The sequence below is a fragment of the Girardinichthys multiradiatus genome, chromosome 2, assembly GCF_021462225.1.
Source record: "Girardinichthys multiradiatus isolate DD_20200921_A chromosome 2, DD_fGirMul_XY1, whole genome shotgun sequence".
In the NCBI taxonomy this organism is placed as follows: Eukaryota; Metazoa; Chordata; class Actinopteri; order Cyprinodontiformes; family Goodeidae; genus Girardinichthys; species Girardinichthys multiradiatus.
This window is the reverse complement of record NC_061795.1, coordinates 43,933,601-43,952,988: the sequence shown is the minus strand read 5'-3', so window position 1 is coordinate 43,952,988 and position 19,388 is coordinate 43,933,601. Positions and strand designations below refer to the sequence as shown.

The window sequence follows — 19,388 nt, the reverse complement described above, 5'->3', positions numbered from 1 at the left end:
GAGTCAGTCCAGATGTTCCAAACCACCTCACCTGTTTGTCCAGCAAGAACATCAGGACGTCACTCATATTGCATAGGTGTGGCCAAATGGTGTCCACAAGAGGAAAGATGGCCGCACCTGATGGGGTCAATCTACCAGAAGGCAACAGCAGACGTTCAAGGCAGTTACAAATACCAAGGGATCCCACAGGCAAATGGCCACAAGGAAGCCAACCATAACCAAGTACCTACATCAAGTGAGCCAGGTCCTAACGCCAGATGAATGGTGAGAACAAAGTCCAAGCCATCAACAGAAATGTCTTGCTAGTCATCAAAAACTCAGCTGACAACAGCCTGGCCAAAGGAGGAGATAGGATCCATGTCGATCCACTGAGGGTCCAATCTAAAGACTGTATGCCAAGTGGAAGGAGGCAGGACGAGGACTAGTGAGGGTGAAACAACTAATATGCTGTAGTACATCAGAAAAACATTTGACAATAAATAACTGCTGCTGCTTTAATATATTCTGCACGTTTGAACACAGGAGCAGAGTTACAAGACAGAAGTGTTGCATTTCACCCTCTCACGGAGGGCCATTTATAAAACGTCCTTATTTTTTGAGCTAAGCATGTAAAAGCTAGCCTAGGCTCTGTGTAGTAAGTAATTTTGCTCTTTGTGACCAGAAACACCGAAGCTGATCTATGCCTAGTTATCATTCGCATGTTCAATTTCATTTCTATGCATAAAAGACAATTGTATTAAAGGGGTCCTGTGGCCCTGGGGTCCGTGTCCTTCTAATTCCAGCCCTGCTAATGTACTAAACTGATCAAATCTGATATTCGGTACTATAATCTAGAGGAGTAACTTCAGGAAGAATAACTGCTTTATAAATCATACACGGTGTTTTAAAGTATATCTTCTGTCTGTAGGAAATAATATCCTGATGTTTCATTCCAGGTGATCAGGATATCTTCAGTATGGTTTGGGGGTATTTACACATAACTTGCAGCTATTCTTGCTGCAATCAATATTTAAACTGCGGGATATACATCCGTTTAATGCCCATCCACCGCAGGAGTTATGCCCCTCGCCTTGCCGCCTCCCTGTGCTCTCTGAGCGGACTCGGCGTCAGATTCTCTCGGTTAACTTTAATATTCGCGCAGCTGCTTTCCTCCGCCTCTCCATGTCATTTCCTGTGATAAAAATGGTGGCCACCGCTAAGGCAGGCGACTGAGTCGGTGCAAACAATTTAACGCAAACTTTGCAGCCGCAGCGCCAGCGGCCGGAGGAGAAAGAGGAGGAGGGGGAGCAGAAAGGAGCTTCAGCCCGAAGAGAGAGTCAGTGTCCCCGCAGCGTGTCTGCTCCAGGTGGGTCAGGGTCTGTGGCCACCGTGGCCACTGAAAATGGCTTCCGAAAATAGCAGGCAGATCGCCTGCAGGCTGCAGGTCCTCTGCTGCAGGAAGAAAAAGTGGCGCAGATCTGAGCCCAGCCAGCCGCAACGTGCGCAGTTATTGCAGTTATCCGCCGATTTGACCCGGAGGTGACGCACAAAGTTAAAGAGAAGTTTAGTTTGAGAATGCTGGAGTGTTTTATGGTCCTGCTGATGTGCTTGCAGAGATCATCTCAGGTCTCACCGATGCATCTGTCACAGTTTCTGTCTGCCAAACAGAAACCTTTTTAATTCTAACAGAAACGTTGGATTTAAAGAAAATAATCTGCAGGTTCGCCTAAAACACTCAAATCAGGGTCATAATGATAATTTCAGCTGTTGGCCAGTCCGGACACAACAGTGTGGCAAATAAAATGCCACAGAGTCTATGTTTTAATGAGTTAAATTAATATAAAGGCCAAAAAAACTTTCTAGTGAGACACCCTAGCCCCAAATAGCTCATGTAATCCCCTTTAACTGAAATAGCATCAGTGAGACACTTCTTGTAGCCATCTACCAGTATCTGACATCAGTCTGAGTAAAGTTTACCCCCACTTCACTTTCAGCTGTGAGATGTTTAGCCACACAGAGTGGTTTCTAGTCACCCCAGATCATCCCATTGAGATCATAATCTGGGTTTTGACTAAGCCCAGGAATTTCCATTTCTCAATTCTAAACCAGTCATTGGTGGATTTACTGGAATGTTTTAGGTCATTGTTACGTTGCAGGGTCCAGGTCTGTTCCAGCTTTATTAATTAATTAATTAACGGTGGACTCTGATGGTGAGCTGATCAAGTCCTGCTACAGCAAAGCAGCCCCAAACCATGACACTTCCACCTCCATGCTTGGTGTTGGTATTTTTTTCCCTTGGAATGCTGTATTTGGTTTGTGCCAAACATGTCCTCTGTTCTGGTATCCATATAATTCAATTTCCGTTTCGGACCCATTTTATATATATAAATATATATATATATATATATATACACACAGTACAGACCAAAAGTTTGGACACACCTTCTCATTCGAAGAGTTTTCTTTATTTTCATGACTATGAATATTGTAGCTTCACACTGAAGGCATCAAAACTATAAATTAACAACATGTGGAATTATATACTGAACAAAAAAGTGTGAAACAACTGAAAATATGTCTTATATTCTAGGTTCTTCAAAGTAGCCACCTTTTGCTTTGATTACTGCTCCGCACACTCTTGGTATTCTGTTGATGATCTTCAAGAGGTAGTCACCTGAAATGGTTTTCCAACAGTCTGGAAGGAGTTCCCAGAGATGCTTAGCACTTGTTGGCCCTTTTGCCTTCACTGCGGTCCAGCTCATCCCAAACCATCTCGATTGGGTTCAGGTCCGGTGACTGTGGAGGCCAGGTCATCTGATGATGGTCCAACTAAACGCAAACCGGATGGAATAGCATGCCGCTGCAAGATGCTGTGGTAGCCATGCTGGTTCAGTATGCCTTCAATTTTGAATAAATCCCCAACAGTGTCACCAGCAAAGCACCCCCACACCATCACACCTCCTCCTCCATGCTTCATGGTGGGAACCAGGCATGCAGAGTCCATCCGTTCACCTCTTCTGCGCCACACAAAGACACGATGGTTGGAACCAAAGATCTCAAACTTGGACTCATCAGACCAAAGCACAGATTTCCACTGGTCTAATGTCCATTCCTTGTGTTCTTTAGCCCAAACAAGTCTCTTCTGCTTGTTGCTTGTTCTCAGCAGTGGTTTCCTAGCAGCTATTTTACCATGAAGGCCTGATTCACACAGTCTCCTCTTAACAGTTGTTCTAGAGATGTTTCTGCTGCTAGAACTCTGTGTGGCATTGACCTGTTCTCTAATCTGAGCTGCTGTTAACCTGCGATTTCTGAGGCTGGTGACTCAGATGAACTTATCGTCCGCAGCAGAGGTGACTCTTGGTCTTCCTTTCCTGGGGCGGTCCTCATGTGAGCCAGTTTCTTTGTAGCGCTTGATGATTTTTGCGACTGCACTTGGGGACACTTTCAAAGTTTTCCCAATTGTTCGGACTGACTGACCTTCATTTCTTAAAGTAATGATGGCCACTCGTTTTTCTTTACTTAGCTGCTTTTTTCTTGCCATAATACAAATTCTAACAGTCTATTCAGTAGGACTATCAGCTGTGTACTGTATCCACCTCCTGCACAACATAACTGATGGTCCCAACCCCATTTATAAGGCTTGAAATCCCACTTATTAAACCTGACAGGGCACACCTGTGAAGTGAAAACCATTTCAGGTGACTACCTCTTGAAGCTCATCAACAGAATGCCAAGAGTGTGCGGAGCAGTAATCAAAGCAAAAGGTGACTACTTTGAAGAACCTAGAATATAAGACATATTTTCAGTTGTTTCACACTTTTTTGTTCAGTATATAATTCCACATGTGTTAATTCATAGTTTTGATGCCTTCAGTGTGATATATATATGTCAGTCAGTCAGTTATTTTCTATACCACTTCTACCATAGTGGGTCGCGGGGAAGCTGGGAAGCCTTTATGGATCTCTCTCCAGCAGTCTATAGGCGAGTCCATCACAGGGCATCACACAAACAACCAAACACACACTCATTCTCACACCTAAGGGCAATTTAGAGTGACCAATTTACCTAACAGGCATGTCGCTGGAGAAAGAAATGCTTTGTAAGTCCGACCAGCAGGAGTCACAGTTTTGTCCAATTTAAAGTTTGTCCTCTAATTTTATTGCAACGTTTTCTGCATTCATGCATTGTCATTTTGCCTTTATGGACCAGCTGTATTAATTTGTGTTTCCAGGGAGTAAATCAGTCTATCTAAAGTAAATCTAAAGCATCCATTCATGAAGTTAGAGGTTTTACTGGGATTTTTGAAGGTTTTCCTTCAGCTCTTAGCACCAGTAACAGTTTGTGTTTTTGTTTTTGTCTCAGAGGTCTGAGACCTGGACGATGAGCTGGATTTTTACCAAAATGGTTCCATCATGAGTGAGCACCCATCAGACCTTTGGTGTGAGTTTCTTTATCATCTCTTCCACAATGTTTAGTTTTTACCCACTTCAACAGTCTAATGTTTTCATCCTCTAGTCTGTGAGGACTGTCAGAAATATTTCCAGGAGGAGTGTCCATCCCACGGGCCACCGCTGTTTATTCCTGACACACCAGTGGCCCCTGGATCAGCCAAAAGGGGGGCTCTTACGGTCCCATCAGGCCTGGAGGTCTTCACAGAGGGAGGTGAAGTAGATGTTCGCTGCGTGGATGCAATCTTCCCGAAGGGGGCGGTATTTGGTCCGTATCAGGGTGAGCTGGTGTATAAGAAGGAATCGGCCAGCTCTTTCTCCTGGATTGTAAGTTCAGCCAGTCTAACTCCAGTTTATGACCAGTTAAGGACCAAATCAAGTCTAAAACAACTGTTTGTTTCCTGTTTGGTGTTTCAGATTGTTGATTTAAATACTTCGTCTCAGTCCATTGATGGCAGCGATGAGACCAAAGCCAACTGGATGAGGTAAAGATTCCTCTGGATGCATAAAACAACTCCCCATACACACTGGGACAGAGAGTTTTAAAATGAAAACCTCTGGGTGTGGTCAAGGTCTTACCTCCATTTGTGTGGAATGAGTAAGGACTCTTTAGAGCCCTTACTCATTCCACACAAATGGAGGTAAGTAAGGACTCTTTAGAGCTTTACCATGCACTGTTACCGTGCCCTGCAATGTTATATTGGATTATTTTCTATCTATTGTTCCCTCAGTCTGTTGCACAGAAAAGGTAAACATATACTATGAATGCTAATCAGCTACTAGTAGTGTATCTCAGAAAGCCACACCGATTCCACCGAGTTGTTAACTTTGCATCAATCTCTCCTCCTGATCAAACACTTGGAGAGAGTGAAGAGAAATAACTAGACTCAGTGCAAGGGGCTATCTGCTATGACTGTCTAAGTATCCACAGGATTACAAAAAAATACAAAAAACAGGAAAGATGTAACTTCTATCATGAGAAAAAAACAGATTCAACTTAAAGGTAATAGAAGCAGTAACTGCAGATAATTCACAAATGGAGAGCAGTAGGACAAAGTAGCAGAGTGAGGAACAGAGGTCAGTAGGTCATCCTGTAGCCAAAGCCTATAGCAGCATAACTACAGAGATAACTCAGAATAACATGCTTTATCATAAATGAAAGTTTTAAGCCTAATATTAAAAGTAGACAGGGTGTCTGCCTCACAGACTGAAACTGGTAGCGGGTTCCACAGGAGAGGAGTCTAATAACTGAAAGATCCTCCTCCCATTCTACTTTTAGAACCTCTAGGAACAACCAGTAAACCTGCAGTTTGAGGACAAAGTGCTCTGTTCGGAACATATGGAACTGCCCGATCTGTAATACATGACAGAGTTTTATTATGCAGGGCTTTAAATGCTAGAAGAAGAACAGTTTTTACTTATGAATTTGGGCTACCCTCAGGTTTGTTCGTACCTCATCAGAGGACAGCGACAGGAACCTGACGGCTTTCCAGCACTGCAGAAACATCTACTTCAGAGTGTGCAGGAGGCTGGAGGCCGGAGAGAGGCTGAGGGTTTGGTACAGCGACGACTACATCCAAAAACTTCAGCGTGTGTCTCAAGACAGCATCAATCACAACTTGGACACAGGTAAAACATGCAGGAGGTCCGTAAGAACAGAATGGATGGGCAGGAAGAGAGCATCAAACTGAGTGTGAATATGGAAAATTAACGAACCTGGTGAATTGCAACAGATTTAGTCATCTTTGCAGTTGCGTAGATTGTAATTTAATGTTTGTTTAATAAACAAACGTATGAACTAAATTGTCCACCAGATGGTTTATATCTCAAACTATTTGGTACCATTTAAACTAACCTATGATCAGCAGTCTGCTCACCAATATAGTGATTGGCCTTTTCCCCCTTTATGAATAACTGAGGACCTTTTTATCCAGTGGCTTTTATCTGTAAACAATAAAACTGGTTTTGTTTTAGATCACGAGAAGTCAGCAGTCCTGCAAAATATCCAGAAGGATTTTAAATCTCATGGCCTGCCCTCAGCTCCACAGGGTACACTGTGTCCCACTAAACAGGCCTGTGAAGAATCAGACAGCCAGCCTCCTGCCAAAAAGAAGAAGATTGACCTAATCTTCAAAGACGTTCTGGAAGCTTCTCTGGAGGAATCCAGCAAGTCCAAGTCTGGGCCCTGCCTTCGTGGTGAGGGTGATAAACCAGGCCTCCAGTTGGGTTCGGACCCATCTGAGAGCTGCCATAGCATTCCTAACATAAAGGTGGAGGAGATTGAGGGGAACCTGACCAGCAGAGAGCCCTCCACCTCCTTCTGCCCCAACTGCTTCAAACTGAAGAGGAGGATTCTGGAGCTGGAGGAGGAGCTATCCCGTCTCAGAAGACAGCAGGGGAACTCGGCTGGTCTGTCAAGTTCACTCCAACCACCACAAACTGAACAAGGTCCCATCGAGGATATTCAAGGTGAGTTCAACAAAATATGTTTTGACTTTAGTGAAGGCACAGATTCCTTTAAATCTGTTGTTATCCTGCAGCTTCATACTGGTGTTACTGTTTACGTAACCTCTGGAGATCCTTTAGCAGTCTAAACAGGCTTAACTGACTGTGACTGTACAGGCTCTAGTGGCTACAGAGGAATGAAGTTGATGTTGATGAGCTACACCGTTAAGATATGGGACAGGAGTTGTTTAACCTCTGAGAGGGGAAGATAAGTGAGAGGCAGTTTGGTTTCATACAAAGAACCATCTCCACAGACATACTGTTGGGTTTGAGGTAATGACCAAGTGGGGACTTTAGAAGTCTAAGTAGACAGAAAAACTATAGACACACTGGTCCAGGACTACTTTCTATCTTAGAGAAGAAGAGGTTAACAGTTAATGGCAGCAGTGGCTCATTTAGTGGCTTTATCTAGGAGAGAAACACAGCTAAAAAGATACAATCTGAGCCATTTTTAAAATCTGTGGATGAAAGACAGAGTACATTGTTATAGAAACTTTTAGTGCCTTGCTTGATTTGCTCTTTGATACTCCACAGGAACTGACAAAAGTATTAGAACCCCTCAGTGTTGTTCCATTCTTCTCTTATTTAGTCTTAGAGTAATGGTTTCTCAGCCTTCTGCTTGCCCCTGTGTGAGATAATATGTATGCCACACTGTTAAGATTATGTTTAGGACAAGCATGAGACCCTCTCTCTGGGTCTCATGAGAGTTACCTTGAAAACTGTTGTAGCTTATAAGGAGAAGCTTTGCTTTGTCTAGTCAGAATGATTTGGCAGCACTACTGAGCACATCTCCAATGCTGTAAAATCCTTCTCTCTTGCAAGATTAAAATAAAGCTGATTCTGAGTGACAATCATCAGTCTCTGGATGCAAATTTTTCTACAACAACAGTCAGTGGCAGCAATAGCTCCTTTAGTGACCTTGTCCAGTAGAGATGAGGTTAGACAGGTCAACATGTACCGTTAATAGAGGCAAAGGGAATACGAAGTTACGGGGAGGAATAACTCAGCCGATGGCTCCCAACAGGAAGGTGTTAGCCAAAAACACAGAAACACTGGGCCGGGCATAGCTACTAAGGAGGGCAACAATAACTGCAAAAAATGCATAAATGGAGAGTAGTAGGAGAAAGTAGAAGAATCCATTTATGTGAATGTGTGAGAGAAATAAAATGGTGAGGCTGCAGAAGCAGAGGTGCTGATGGTGGATGAGTGTAAGTAATTGGGGAAAACCATTCAAAGCAACCAGCAGAGGTGAAGAAGAGAATGCAGGCAAGGTCTAGTGGGTAGAGACGAGTGTCAGGGTTGATATTTGAATAAAGGATAACTGCAGGAGTGGTGGCACTAACACAAAGACTGAAGGTTCTGATGAAGATGTTCAGAGTTTCATAGAGAAAAACCAAAACTCTGGAAAAAAAAGTGAGAAATTCCCCAATATTTATAAAAATACAAATATTAAAGAATAAACTGATGACATTTTCAAACATAAATGTAAGCACTGAAAGATGTTTCCAAACTTATTTGAACCAAGCTTCTAATCCAGATGAAACCATTCAGAAAAGTCTGTTGTATGAAAAAAATGGAATTGATACTGATACTTTTCTTTCAGCAAAGGTTGACACGTTTATGTTTACAGGGATGGAAACCTTAACACCCACTCAGATGGTCCTGGATGAAGATGACCAGGAAGTGGACTCAGCTGATGAGTCAGTTTCAGCAGACCTTGTGATTTCTCCAGAGGACTTATCAAAGCCTTATTCCGGAGCAAGCAGACGAATCCGCCGCTTCAAGCAGGAGTGGCTGAAGAAGTTCTGGTTTCTTCGGTACTCATCGACCCTTAATGAAATGTGGTGCCACGTCTGCCGTCAGTACACCGTCCAGTCGTCTCGAACCTCAGCCTTCATCGTCGGCTCCAAGCAGTTCAAGATCCACACCATCAAGCTGCACAGCCAGAGCAACCTCCATAAGAAGTGTCTGCAGCTCTACAAGCTGCGGATGCATCCTGAGAAGACAGAAGAGATGTGCAAGAACTTGACACTGCTGTTCAACGCAGCATACCACCTAGCCCTGGAGGGACGAGCCTTCTCAGACCTCCGTGCTCTTGCTGAACTGCTGAAGAAGTGTGAGCTCAAAGTGGTGGATCAGTACATGAATGAGGGTGACTGCCAGATTCTGGTCCATCACATCGCTCGAGCCCTGAAGGAGGAATTGGCTGAGAAGATGCGTCTGTCTCCTTATCTTAGCGTCATTATGGACGCTCAAAATGACGACCTTTTCTCAGATTTAGTGGCAGTTTATGTCCAGTTCACAACCAGTGACAGTTCCCCACAAATGGAGTTCTTGTCGTTACAAAGACTGAGTGTGCCTAGTGTGGACGGATACCTCCAGGTTCTGGATCGGGCCTTCAGTGTCCTGGGACTCCGGTTTCAGGACTTGCTGGTTGTGGGGCTTGGAGTGGACGGCACCAACATCTCTTCAGCGATTAGAGCAAGCCTGTACATAGCTGTCCAAAAGACTTTTCCTTGGGTCCTCTGCCTTCCCATCATGATCCATCGACCTCAACTGGAGGTTCTAGATGCCATCAGTGGGAAGGAGCTCTCCTGCCTTGAGGATCTGGAAAATAACCTGAAGCAGCTCTTCAGTTTCTACCGCTACTCTCCACGTATGATGGGGGAGCTACGATCCACTGCTCCGACCCTGTCCGAGGAAACAGAGTTCCTGGGTGATATCAGAGCCATACGATGGATCATCGGAGAGCCAAACGTCCTGAATGCTCTTATCAAGGATTACCTGGAGGTTTTGGCACACCTGAAGGAGATCAGCAGCCAAACTCAGAGGGCTGACGCTGCAGCCATTGCTCTCACACTCCTCCAGTTCCTTATGGACTATCAATCTGTGAAACTCATCTACTTCCTGCTAGACATCATAGCTGTTCTCTCACGACTGGCCCTCACCTTCCAGGGGGAGCACCTGTTGGTGTCCCAGGTTGAAGCCAAGATAGCGGAGGCGATTCAGGAGATCGGCCAGCTGGTGGACTGTCCTGGTGAATATCTGCAGGAGTTTGAGGACAACTTCAGGGAAAGCTTCAATGGTGTTGCTCTAAAAAACCTTCGTGTTGCAGAGTCCAAGTTTCAGTCGATCAGAAAAAAGATCTGCAGCAGAAGTCAGGGGATCCTGTCTCAGAGGCTGGACCTGCAAAGCAGCTCCTTTACCAAAGCCTGCAAAGTGCTGGACCTCAGCAGCTGGCCCAGGAACCATGAAGACCTGCAGACCTTTGGTGAGGAGGAAATCCAGGTCATATTTAGCCACCTGGACTCCATTCCCTCTGCAGGTCAGGACGACAGGATGGAGGCCAGGAGCAGCCTCCTAGTGGAATGGAAGGACCTGAAGGCAGACTACTTCAGCATGAACGGTTTTAAAGATGTTCTCCTTTACATCTGCAGGTACAAGGAGCGTTTCCCACTTTTGAACCAGATTGTGCAGATTGTCAGGGTCCTGCCTAGCTCAACGGCCTACTGTGACAAAGGTCGAGGTGCTCTGCAGAGGATTTGTAAGAACAACCGATCCCGGCTGAACCTGGAGCAGATGAACGACCTACTCACTGTTGCCGTTAATGGACCACCCGTTGCAAACTTTGACGCAAAGCGAGCATTGGACAGCTGGTTTGAGGAGAAGTCCGGGAGTAGCTACTCGCTCTCTGCCGAGGTGTTGAAGAAGATGTCGGCCGCTGATTCGAAGTCGGTCCTGTACAGCTCTGAAGTCAACGCAGAATTCCTCCATGATGTCTGAACCCGATGATCTGCAGGAAATAGGAAAACAACCCATGCAGTCTGACTGCCAGGCAGATTATTCTGGAAAAAGAGGATAAAGCTGAGAAAAAAGGTTTTTCTCAGCCTTGTCTTCTGGTTGTATAAACACTGGAAATCAAGGACACTAAGAGAATTTATTACAGACAAAAGCTGGTAATGTTCTAATTAATGCCTCATTCCCAAGAGAGTATTTCCCGAAGTAAAGATGGGGGCTTTAAGTCACTTCATGTCTTTTTGAAATCAGGTTTAGGTCTTAATATTCTTATAGTTATTACCATGAGCTGTCATTTTCTTCAAACAATCCTTCATTTGATCCTTTGGCTCAATCCAGTTTTCCTGATTATCTTTAAAAAGCTCACCTACGCCCCCTAGTGGGCAGGGTCAGAAAATACAGTGCCACGAAAAAGTACCAAATAATATTTTCTGTTTTTGCATCGTGTCACTCTTAAAAGTTTCAGATCATCAAACTCATTTTATTATCAGACAGAGTCTGTGTTATGACAAAATGCATTTTTTAAATGACGATTTCATTTATTGAAGATAAAAATTCTTCCTATTCAAAACAACCTGGTTGTGTATGGAAGAAAAAAGCATTTGTCTCCTAAAAAGAATAGTTGGTTGGCTATGAAGCGCTGGCAATGACTTTTTTACATCACCGTGGAAGACTATTTGACCTACTCCTCTTTGCAGAATTGATTTATTTGAGCTACATGGGAGGTTTTTGAAGCATGCACCAGTTTAAGTTCATGCCACAGCATCTCAATTGGATTTAAGTCCAGAGTTTGATTGGGACACTTCAAAATCGTCATTTTGTTATTTTTCAATCATGCAGGTATGTGGTTTGGATCACTGTTCTGCTGCATTACCCAAGTGGGCTTGAGTTTAAGATTACGAACTGATGGCTGGATATTTTCCTTCATGATTTTCGGGTTAGATAGCAGAATTTATGGTTTTATTTATTACGAAAAGTCCTTCACCTCCTGAAGCAGCAAAGTACCCCCAGATCATAACCCTGCCACCACCATGTTTGACTGTAGGTATGATGTCCTTCTTCTGAAATGCTGTACTCATTTTAAATATACTATGACGCACCTTCCTAAAAAGCTCCATTTTTGACTCGTCAGTTCACAGAATGTTTTCCCAAAAGTCTGGTTGGATGATGAAGATGTTTTTGGCAAATGTGATTTTGGCCTTTGTGTTCTTTTGGGTCAGCAGTGGTTCTGGCCTTGGAACTCTCCTTTTGATGCAATTTTTGCCCAGTCTCTCTTTCTTATTGTTAAATCGTGAGCACTGACTTTACCTGAGGCCTACAGAGCTGTAGGGGTTGTTCTCGTTTGTTTTGTGACCTCTTAGATGAGTTGTTGATGTGTTCTTGATTAATTTTTGGTAGGCTGGCCAATCCTGGGAATGTTCTCTACTGTCCCGGTTATTGTCCATGTGTTGACAATGACTCTCTCTGTGGTTCTTTATAGACTAAGAAAAGGCTTTGTAACCCTTTCCAGGCTGATTGATTTCAATAACTTTGCAACTCATTTTTTCTAGAATTTCTTTAGCTCTTTAGACCCAATGTGTTGCCTTTTAGGATCTTTTGGTCTACTCGGCGTTGTCGGACAGAACATGTTATGTGATTTCTTCATTCTACATGTTTGACAGTAAGCAGAGCAGGATGTAGCATGTGAAACCGAACCCCAAAATGTGGTTAATCAAAGTTAATTTATTATTTTTAAAGGCGGAGGAATTAATTAGTTACTTAATTTTTCCCCCTTTGTAAATTCACATTTAAGAACTGCTTTTGTTTTGTCATTACTCAGGTTATTGTTGTCTGGTATAAAAAAGGCTATAAAAAAGATGACTTGTCTCATAAATAGTAGCGAACTTTATTAATATTTGCCTTCAGTGCTCAAACATGCAATATCCTTTACAATAAAATAAAATAAAAGACTTGGCGATGTCAGTATAATGGTCAATATAGATTTTAGTATTAAATAATCAGTGATTAACCTAAAATAACAAAAATATAAAAGGGTTCTGCTGCTATATTATATACTTTAATCTATTAAAAAGAAATAATCTTAAACCATTTATCTGAGGTGGGCTATTAAAACATTTTAGACCTCTTGGTTAATAATGTTTGTCCACACAGGGTGCAAAATGATGTTGAGTAGTGTCTTATTATCACTGTTTTGACTTGTCATCATAATTGAGGTAATTACAGTGGAGAAGATTTCAGCTTTTATCTTGTGGTTCTCTAAACCTCAATCAGAAATTCAGATTTAAGAAAACAAAAGCTGACAGCACTTTAACAGTGTCTGTTCATGTCTGAACAAAACCAGACTGATTTCAGGGAAACATTTTAGAGACAAGGTAATGGACACAAATGGGTTAAAAACGGACTAAACAGCCCAGTTCTGCTGCACATTACAGAACAAACACACCAGAACCTCGTTCAGCGGCATGTATGCTTTGAAGAACAGCCCAAAGTGGCACAAAGAGATGGCATGTTGGCACGTTTATCCTGCAAAACGTCACTGAAACTGACACAAAGTGACTGTAAACACACCAAGATCTACTGTACACCAGCAGACCAGCTGGCTGAAGACAGGAAATATAGGTGTAAGAAAAACAGACAAACTCTGAGTTTAGGTGCATCCAGATAGTCACTGGATGCACCAGACAGAGACGGATTCTGAAGAATCATGGCAGCTGGGAACTGTCCAAAGAGATCTGAAACAAGCACAAATGGAAGCACACATAAGGTTTGATGCGTTCCCTGAATGTTCAGGGTTCCTTTGACTCATTATGTCTCCTTGTTCAGCTCGATATTCTCTACTAGATCCTCATCTGGATCCTTCTGTCAAAGTTCCTCTTGAGCCTTGTATGGACCCTCCTTTGGATCCTCCTGTTGATCCTCCAAAGAATCCTTGTGTAACTCCTCTCCTGGATTCTCATGTGGATCCTTGTGTGGTTTTTCTCTGGATCCTCCTCTGGGTATTTCTGTTGATTCTCTTCTAAATCCTCTTGGGTTTGCGTGTAGATCCTCCCTTGAGTCCTCCTCTGGATCATCATCTAGGTCGTCATTGGATTCTCTCATAGATCCCCTTTGGTTTCTCTGCTGGATCCTCCTGTTGATCCTCCTCTGGTTCTGCTAGATACCCCTCGGTTTCCTCATGCACATCCTCTTCTGGATGCCCTGATAGATTCTCCTGCTGATTTTTTTCTGGATCCTCCTCTGGATTCTGTTCTCCACCCTCCTTTGGATCCTGCTGTGGAGCCTTTTCTGGATCCTGCTGTGGATCCCTGATGAGTCACTCCGAAATGCACGTGTTGGGAGGATAACAGGCAGTCACACATGAGGAACAATGAATTGGTGTCAGAGTGAATGTATGTCTCTGTTTCAGCTGATTTAACAGCTGGACGCTCAGTCTCAGCGCCTGACAAAAACACAGTGTATGGATGTATAAAGGCTTTATAATTCTGCAGTATTCTGTGTAAAATCGTGCTGCTGAGCCTCTTTTTAATGAGAGTATTTGTATCTGCTATTTAATGATTGTCAAGCTGAGTCAATGCTGAATGCTGAAGCTGCTCTGTGTCTTTTCTTCTGCTTCTCTCTACATTTGTTGAAACTTTTTCAACAGGGAATGATTCAAATTAACATTTTCCATTTTTTGATGAAGAAGGTTCCCAGCTGCATGGTCAACTAAAGATTTCAACACATTCTCATCGTCTGCCGTTTAATGCATTAAGGAATGTTGGAATACAGGATTTTCTTCCCAGAGGCACAGTGATTTCTGTTGCTCAGGTAAAGTAGTAATGTGACAGTTTGGCAGAACATGATCCTTACACACCTGCAGTTTTCCAGCTGTGAAGCACTCGAGTCCAGGTTGAAGGTCACGGCCTGAAAATCAAACAGGATCAGAGCAGGAACAGCCAGCAGTGGGAGTCAATTTCAACCTAGGGCAGAGAATAAGGACCCAGTTTGAGTTATTCAAAGCACTTAAATATTTTTCAGATTGTTGGAAGATTTAATAAATTAACTAAACAGCTCTTCATTGTTATTTATTTTTAAATCTAGAGACATCTGTTCCATGCGCGCTTGAAAATGAATTAATGTTCCTGACGTTCAGTCAGAACAGCCAAACCCCAAGAAAGATAAAATGCACAGACATGGTCACCTTGTTTATCTTATGCTGCTGTTACAGTTAATATTACCATTTTCTTTTCCACAGAAAATAACATTGGCTGATTTATTTTAATAGTACCAAGCTAATTATAATCGGCAGCTTCACCACTAGAGGTCAGGATATCTTCTATGCTGATCCTTTAACCGAACGTTTTCTCAAAATCTCACATTATTTTTAATAATGATGAATGTTTTAATTTCAGATTAGAGCCTGTGAGTTGTTGGCATGCATTTTCTTAGCATTTCAGGATTTAATGTTATGTTACCATAATGACTGAATTAAATAATCAAAGCTTCTTTTTTTTTTTTTTTTTTACTTTTTATTGCTGCTGTTTGCTCAAAAAACCCATTACCTGAGAAAATCTTGTTATTCTGTTTTGCTTTATTTTGGATTTTTATCATCACATGATTGTACTCTATATTCTATAATGTGTGATCTTTTGCTCACTCGTAGACACTTAAGATCTTTGCTTTGTGGTTTTACTTTAAAATGCTTTAAAAGAGACATAAAACATATTTTAACAGAACAAAATTTGTTTTTTGCCATGATTTCACAGAGAGCTTCTCTGACATGGAAGCAGCTTGTAAATTCTGATGTTTTTTTAGATCAACATAAACCACCTTTCAGGAGATAAACTTCACAGTAATAATATTTAGAGGTTTAAAAAAATCTAACTATTTATAGTGAGTATTATTACATTTAGTATTATTAGTAAAATATTATTTTGTTCATAGCTGCTCCTGAACTTCCTTCATTCACACAGAAAATAATTTACCACCTGGAGACCCTGGGTGCTTCTGTAGAAAACCTCTTGACTTCTCTTGTTTCTTGAAGACCTCCTGTCCAAAAGGCTTCTTCAGATCTGAACATGAGCCCCTTTTGCACCGGAAGTTTAAATATCTGGTATTTCTTTTACCCGGATAGAAGAAATCCTGGATAACTTGTTTGCTTTCTGTTTCAACTGCTCTAAAAGGTTGCAGATTTTGTTTTAATCGCACAGCGATATATGAAGTTGTGAAGGAAACTACCGTACACCACCAGTCCGGCAGGTGGCGGTAATAAGAAACTAGATGCCAAACAAGCAAAACCCGACCAAGAAGCCTGTATCCCGCCATTTGTTCGCAAACCCAGATGGAGAACACACAACTGTCCTTTTTTTTAATTGTGATGTTGTACCACATTGTAATTCTAAACGTACGAATAAATATGAATATCGTATAAAGTAGAAAACAACACACATATATTAAGTATGGCAGCCGAGTGGATGTCAGACCACTGCAAGAGATGGTCCACCAATCATCGTTGCTCAGCACATAACCCCGCCCCTCAAAAATCCCGGGGTAATTTGAAAGCCCACAGACCAGGACCTTTTATTTGGGAAAGTGTGGACCCTGGAAATTGTATCAAAATGCTTGGAGGGCTTTCAAAATCTCTCGTAGTAACTGAAAATTCTTGCAATGGAAAAGTGGGCATTGTTGGAAGTAGCAGGCTTATAAATTGTAGTCAGAACAATTACCCTAATAGGGCTGTCAAGGTCACTAATGGGGCAATTAGGACAGGTGAATCACTGGCCCTACCCTCTAACCAGCTCAATGTTTGCATCGTGGCTTGATGATCCAAACAATGTCCTAACCATGCCATGGCATTGTTATACCAGTTGTTTTGGTCACATGTCCCAAGATGTAAATTGCTGTAAGTCATGGCTGCAGAGTAGGTGTATAAAAATATTACATTTAAGGCCACTTTCTCTGGGCATTACTTATTTTATTTGAACCATCCCTTTCCCAAATGATTCTACAACATAGAGCTGCAATAATATTTAAAAACATCAACTGGGTTTAAAGGATTAAATTTTACCTTAAATGATCTCTGATCCACACGAGGTTTAAATAAACTGTCAATCTCCGAGCTTTCGTGCCATCATGGGCAAACTTAGTGTATGTTCCTAGTTAATGAAGCCATAAGCTTGACGCTGTCCCTCTTTTTCTTGATGGCAAAAAACAAAACTGGGTCCTCTCGGTCAGGTTCAACTGTTTACTTCAAAAATAAGAACAATGCAGACATCATTTATCCACAAAATAATAAAGAGTAAAACAATAAGAGGAGTAACTGTGTGGCTCCACTCCAAGTGGCAGACTCGCTTCAGCCACGGGTAAAGTGTCTTGCTCAAGAACACAACTGAGATAGACAAAGCGGGGGTTTGAACCGGCAACCCACTGTTTACAGGATGATCCCCTGCCACTGTCACACCATGGGGATGTTTTTCATTGAAAATGAAACTGAGGAAGGGCCGGTAGTGTAAAGTATAGAGAAATTATTGAGAAGGAGGGACAGAGGTTCACCTTCCAGCCAGACAATTAGCCTAAACACAGTTAAAGTCACACTGAAGTTAAGAGACCTCAGAAAGATCTGGTCACCAAAATGTGGACATATGTCCCTGAGCAAGTTGCACATCGGCCTAAAAGGTTTGTGACCGGAATCAACAAGCTTCAAGTATCCTTCCAGCTGGATATTTGACAATTTTTCTTGGTTTCCAAGTAGAGTGTCAGCTTTAACACAGTCCACAACGTTTTGACAGGGTTGAGATGAGAGCTTTGGGAAATAGCTTGTTTTCCTGATTTATGCATTCTAAAACTAGCTTGGATCTCTGTTAGGGACCCTTGCCCTGCTGGAAAATCCAACGTTGCCCAAGTTTCAAGCATTTGACTGAAAGAAACTCGTTAAGATGTTTCGGATCAGCCCAGGAACTGTTGGAAAATATTCATGCTATGCTTATAGGATCTGTATTGCTATGCTCAAGTATGTTTAAGAATGTGTGAAATAAAATGTATTGTGTAACTAAGGCCTGCAAACAGGCTTCTCTGTGTGTGTTGGACTTAGATATCATCTGCCCAGTAACAGAAGATATTTCTGTATGTAAGACTTCTGCCCTGCAACAAGAATATATTTGTATATTTGTAGATAAAGGTCAAAAGTGGAAAAACAGGAAGTGCTGAAAAGACAGCTGAATGTCAGAGTGCCGGACAGCTCCGATATGAAATCAGACGGTCAACTGACACTCGATTAAAATGTATTTTTGTTCACGCCTTGCTTCTGAATAAAACTGCTGTTCTGGGGGAAGTAATCAGAAGTTTCAGAAGTATTCGGACGAGCTTCTCCCTGTACAGCCATCTAAAGACTGCGCAGCCTCCGTGTTCTTTTTATTACTTTGTTTTTATTAGTAACAGTATAGGATGTCTTAGCTTTACCAAACAAACGAACATGCAGGAGTTTAGGGAACAACTCCATCAGAACCCAGAGTCAAACGTTGAACTGTTCCTTTAAATAAAGAACTGCATTCAGTCTTTAGTGGAACCCAGTTGGAGGACGATGGGCCCAGTTGGGTCAGAGGTTTTGAAACCCAGCAACCATTCAATAAACAAATAGATTATTAATCAAAGCATCAGACCACAGCCATAGAACCAAAATTATTACAAGGAGCTGCTTGTCTCCAGGAGACGGCGAGCAGAGAAGATTTAATGAGAGCACAAAACAGCTTCCTGCCAAATTTTCCATTTAGACATCACTCTGCAGGAGAGAACCGGGACCGGGAGAGCTGGGGAGAACGGATCAAGCAGCAGAGACAAAGGAGAGGAAGTTCTGTTTGACAATGTTTTCGTATGAAATAATACAGAGCTGTTTTTTATCTGTACAGGTCTGATCAGCTGCAGAAATGACAGAACTTGAACGCGTTGAACAGCCTCTGCAGCCTGAAAACCCTGGCAGACTTAATTATCACACAGACCACATAGCAGCATCTCTTATATTTACAGCAAATGTTTGCAGGTGTAACTGGCCTGATGTTAAGAAGCTGAAACTGAAAGCTGAAGCAATATTTTTTATTTTTCTACTGCTCTCCCCTCCTCTCATTGGTGCACCAGCATAAACCAACCCATTGCACCGAACCTCTTCAGGTTTGTCTGAGTCATTGGGTCGAGCTCTTACCACTGAATCTGAGAATCCAGCTGATAGGGTCATTTGAAAAAGTTAGAGCACCCCATTCAATATTCAGTTCTTTATTAGGACATCTTTATATATTGACTGCTAATCATATCTTTCAGTGCTGAAACAGAAATTGATTTAACTGCACTTAAACAACAACATATGGACTTAACCCTAACCCTTATTTGGTTGTTTATTGAGAAAGGTTCTTTTAGGAATAACCTTGCTTACTATTACTTATAGATGAGCTTCTACACATAGACCAGAATGATAAAGTATGATTGCTAATGTTTTCGCTTTTGTTAGGATAGGATAAGAATCCTCACTGACACACGTCATAAGGACAAATGATCTACAGTTTGACATAAAGTTTAATGCATTGTGTTTGATTCTGGAACGCTCTGTAAGCGGGTTGATTAGAATGCTGCAGCCACACTTAGATTCAGGGTTGGACACCTGCTATTACACACACTATCAGATAGACACCACAA

General features: G+C 42.2%; 1 protein-coding gene and 1 long non-coding RNA gene across 3 annotated transcripts in view; one reads left to right on the top strand and one right to left on the bottom strand.

Annotated features, from left to right (window-relative positions):
- The first annotated feature begins 281 nt into the window (after positions 1-281).
- Positions 282-12,600, top strand: prdm11 (PR domain containing 11). 2 transcript variants are annotated; one of them, XM_047384536.1, is made up of 7 exons: positions 282-1,345; positions 4,342-4,419; positions 4,495-4,754; positions 4,845-4,912; positions 5,869-6,056; positions 6,402-6,896; positions 8,563-12,600. In XM_047384536.1, exons 2-7 carry the CDS (start codon positions 4,392-4,394, stop codon positions 10,713-10,715), a joined length of 3,192 nt encoding a protein of 1,063 aa, XP_047240492.1. In that variant the 5' UTR covers positions 282-1,345; positions 4,342-4,391; the 3' UTR covers positions 10,716-12,600. The 2 variants fall into 2 exon arrangements, with proteins under 2 accessions (XP_047240492.1, XP_047240500.1); XM_047384544.1 differs by having other exon boundaries at positions 3,907-4,419.
- LOC124879828 overlaps positions 12,594-19,388 on the bottom strand; it is a 16,604-nt gene continuing 9,809 nt past the window's right edge. Inside the window, exon 3 of the long non-coding RNA XR_007041129.1 lies at positions 12,594-14,686. This is a non-coding gene — a long non-coding RNA (uncharacterized LOC124879828). The remainder of the gene's footprint in view (positions 14,687-19,388) is intronic.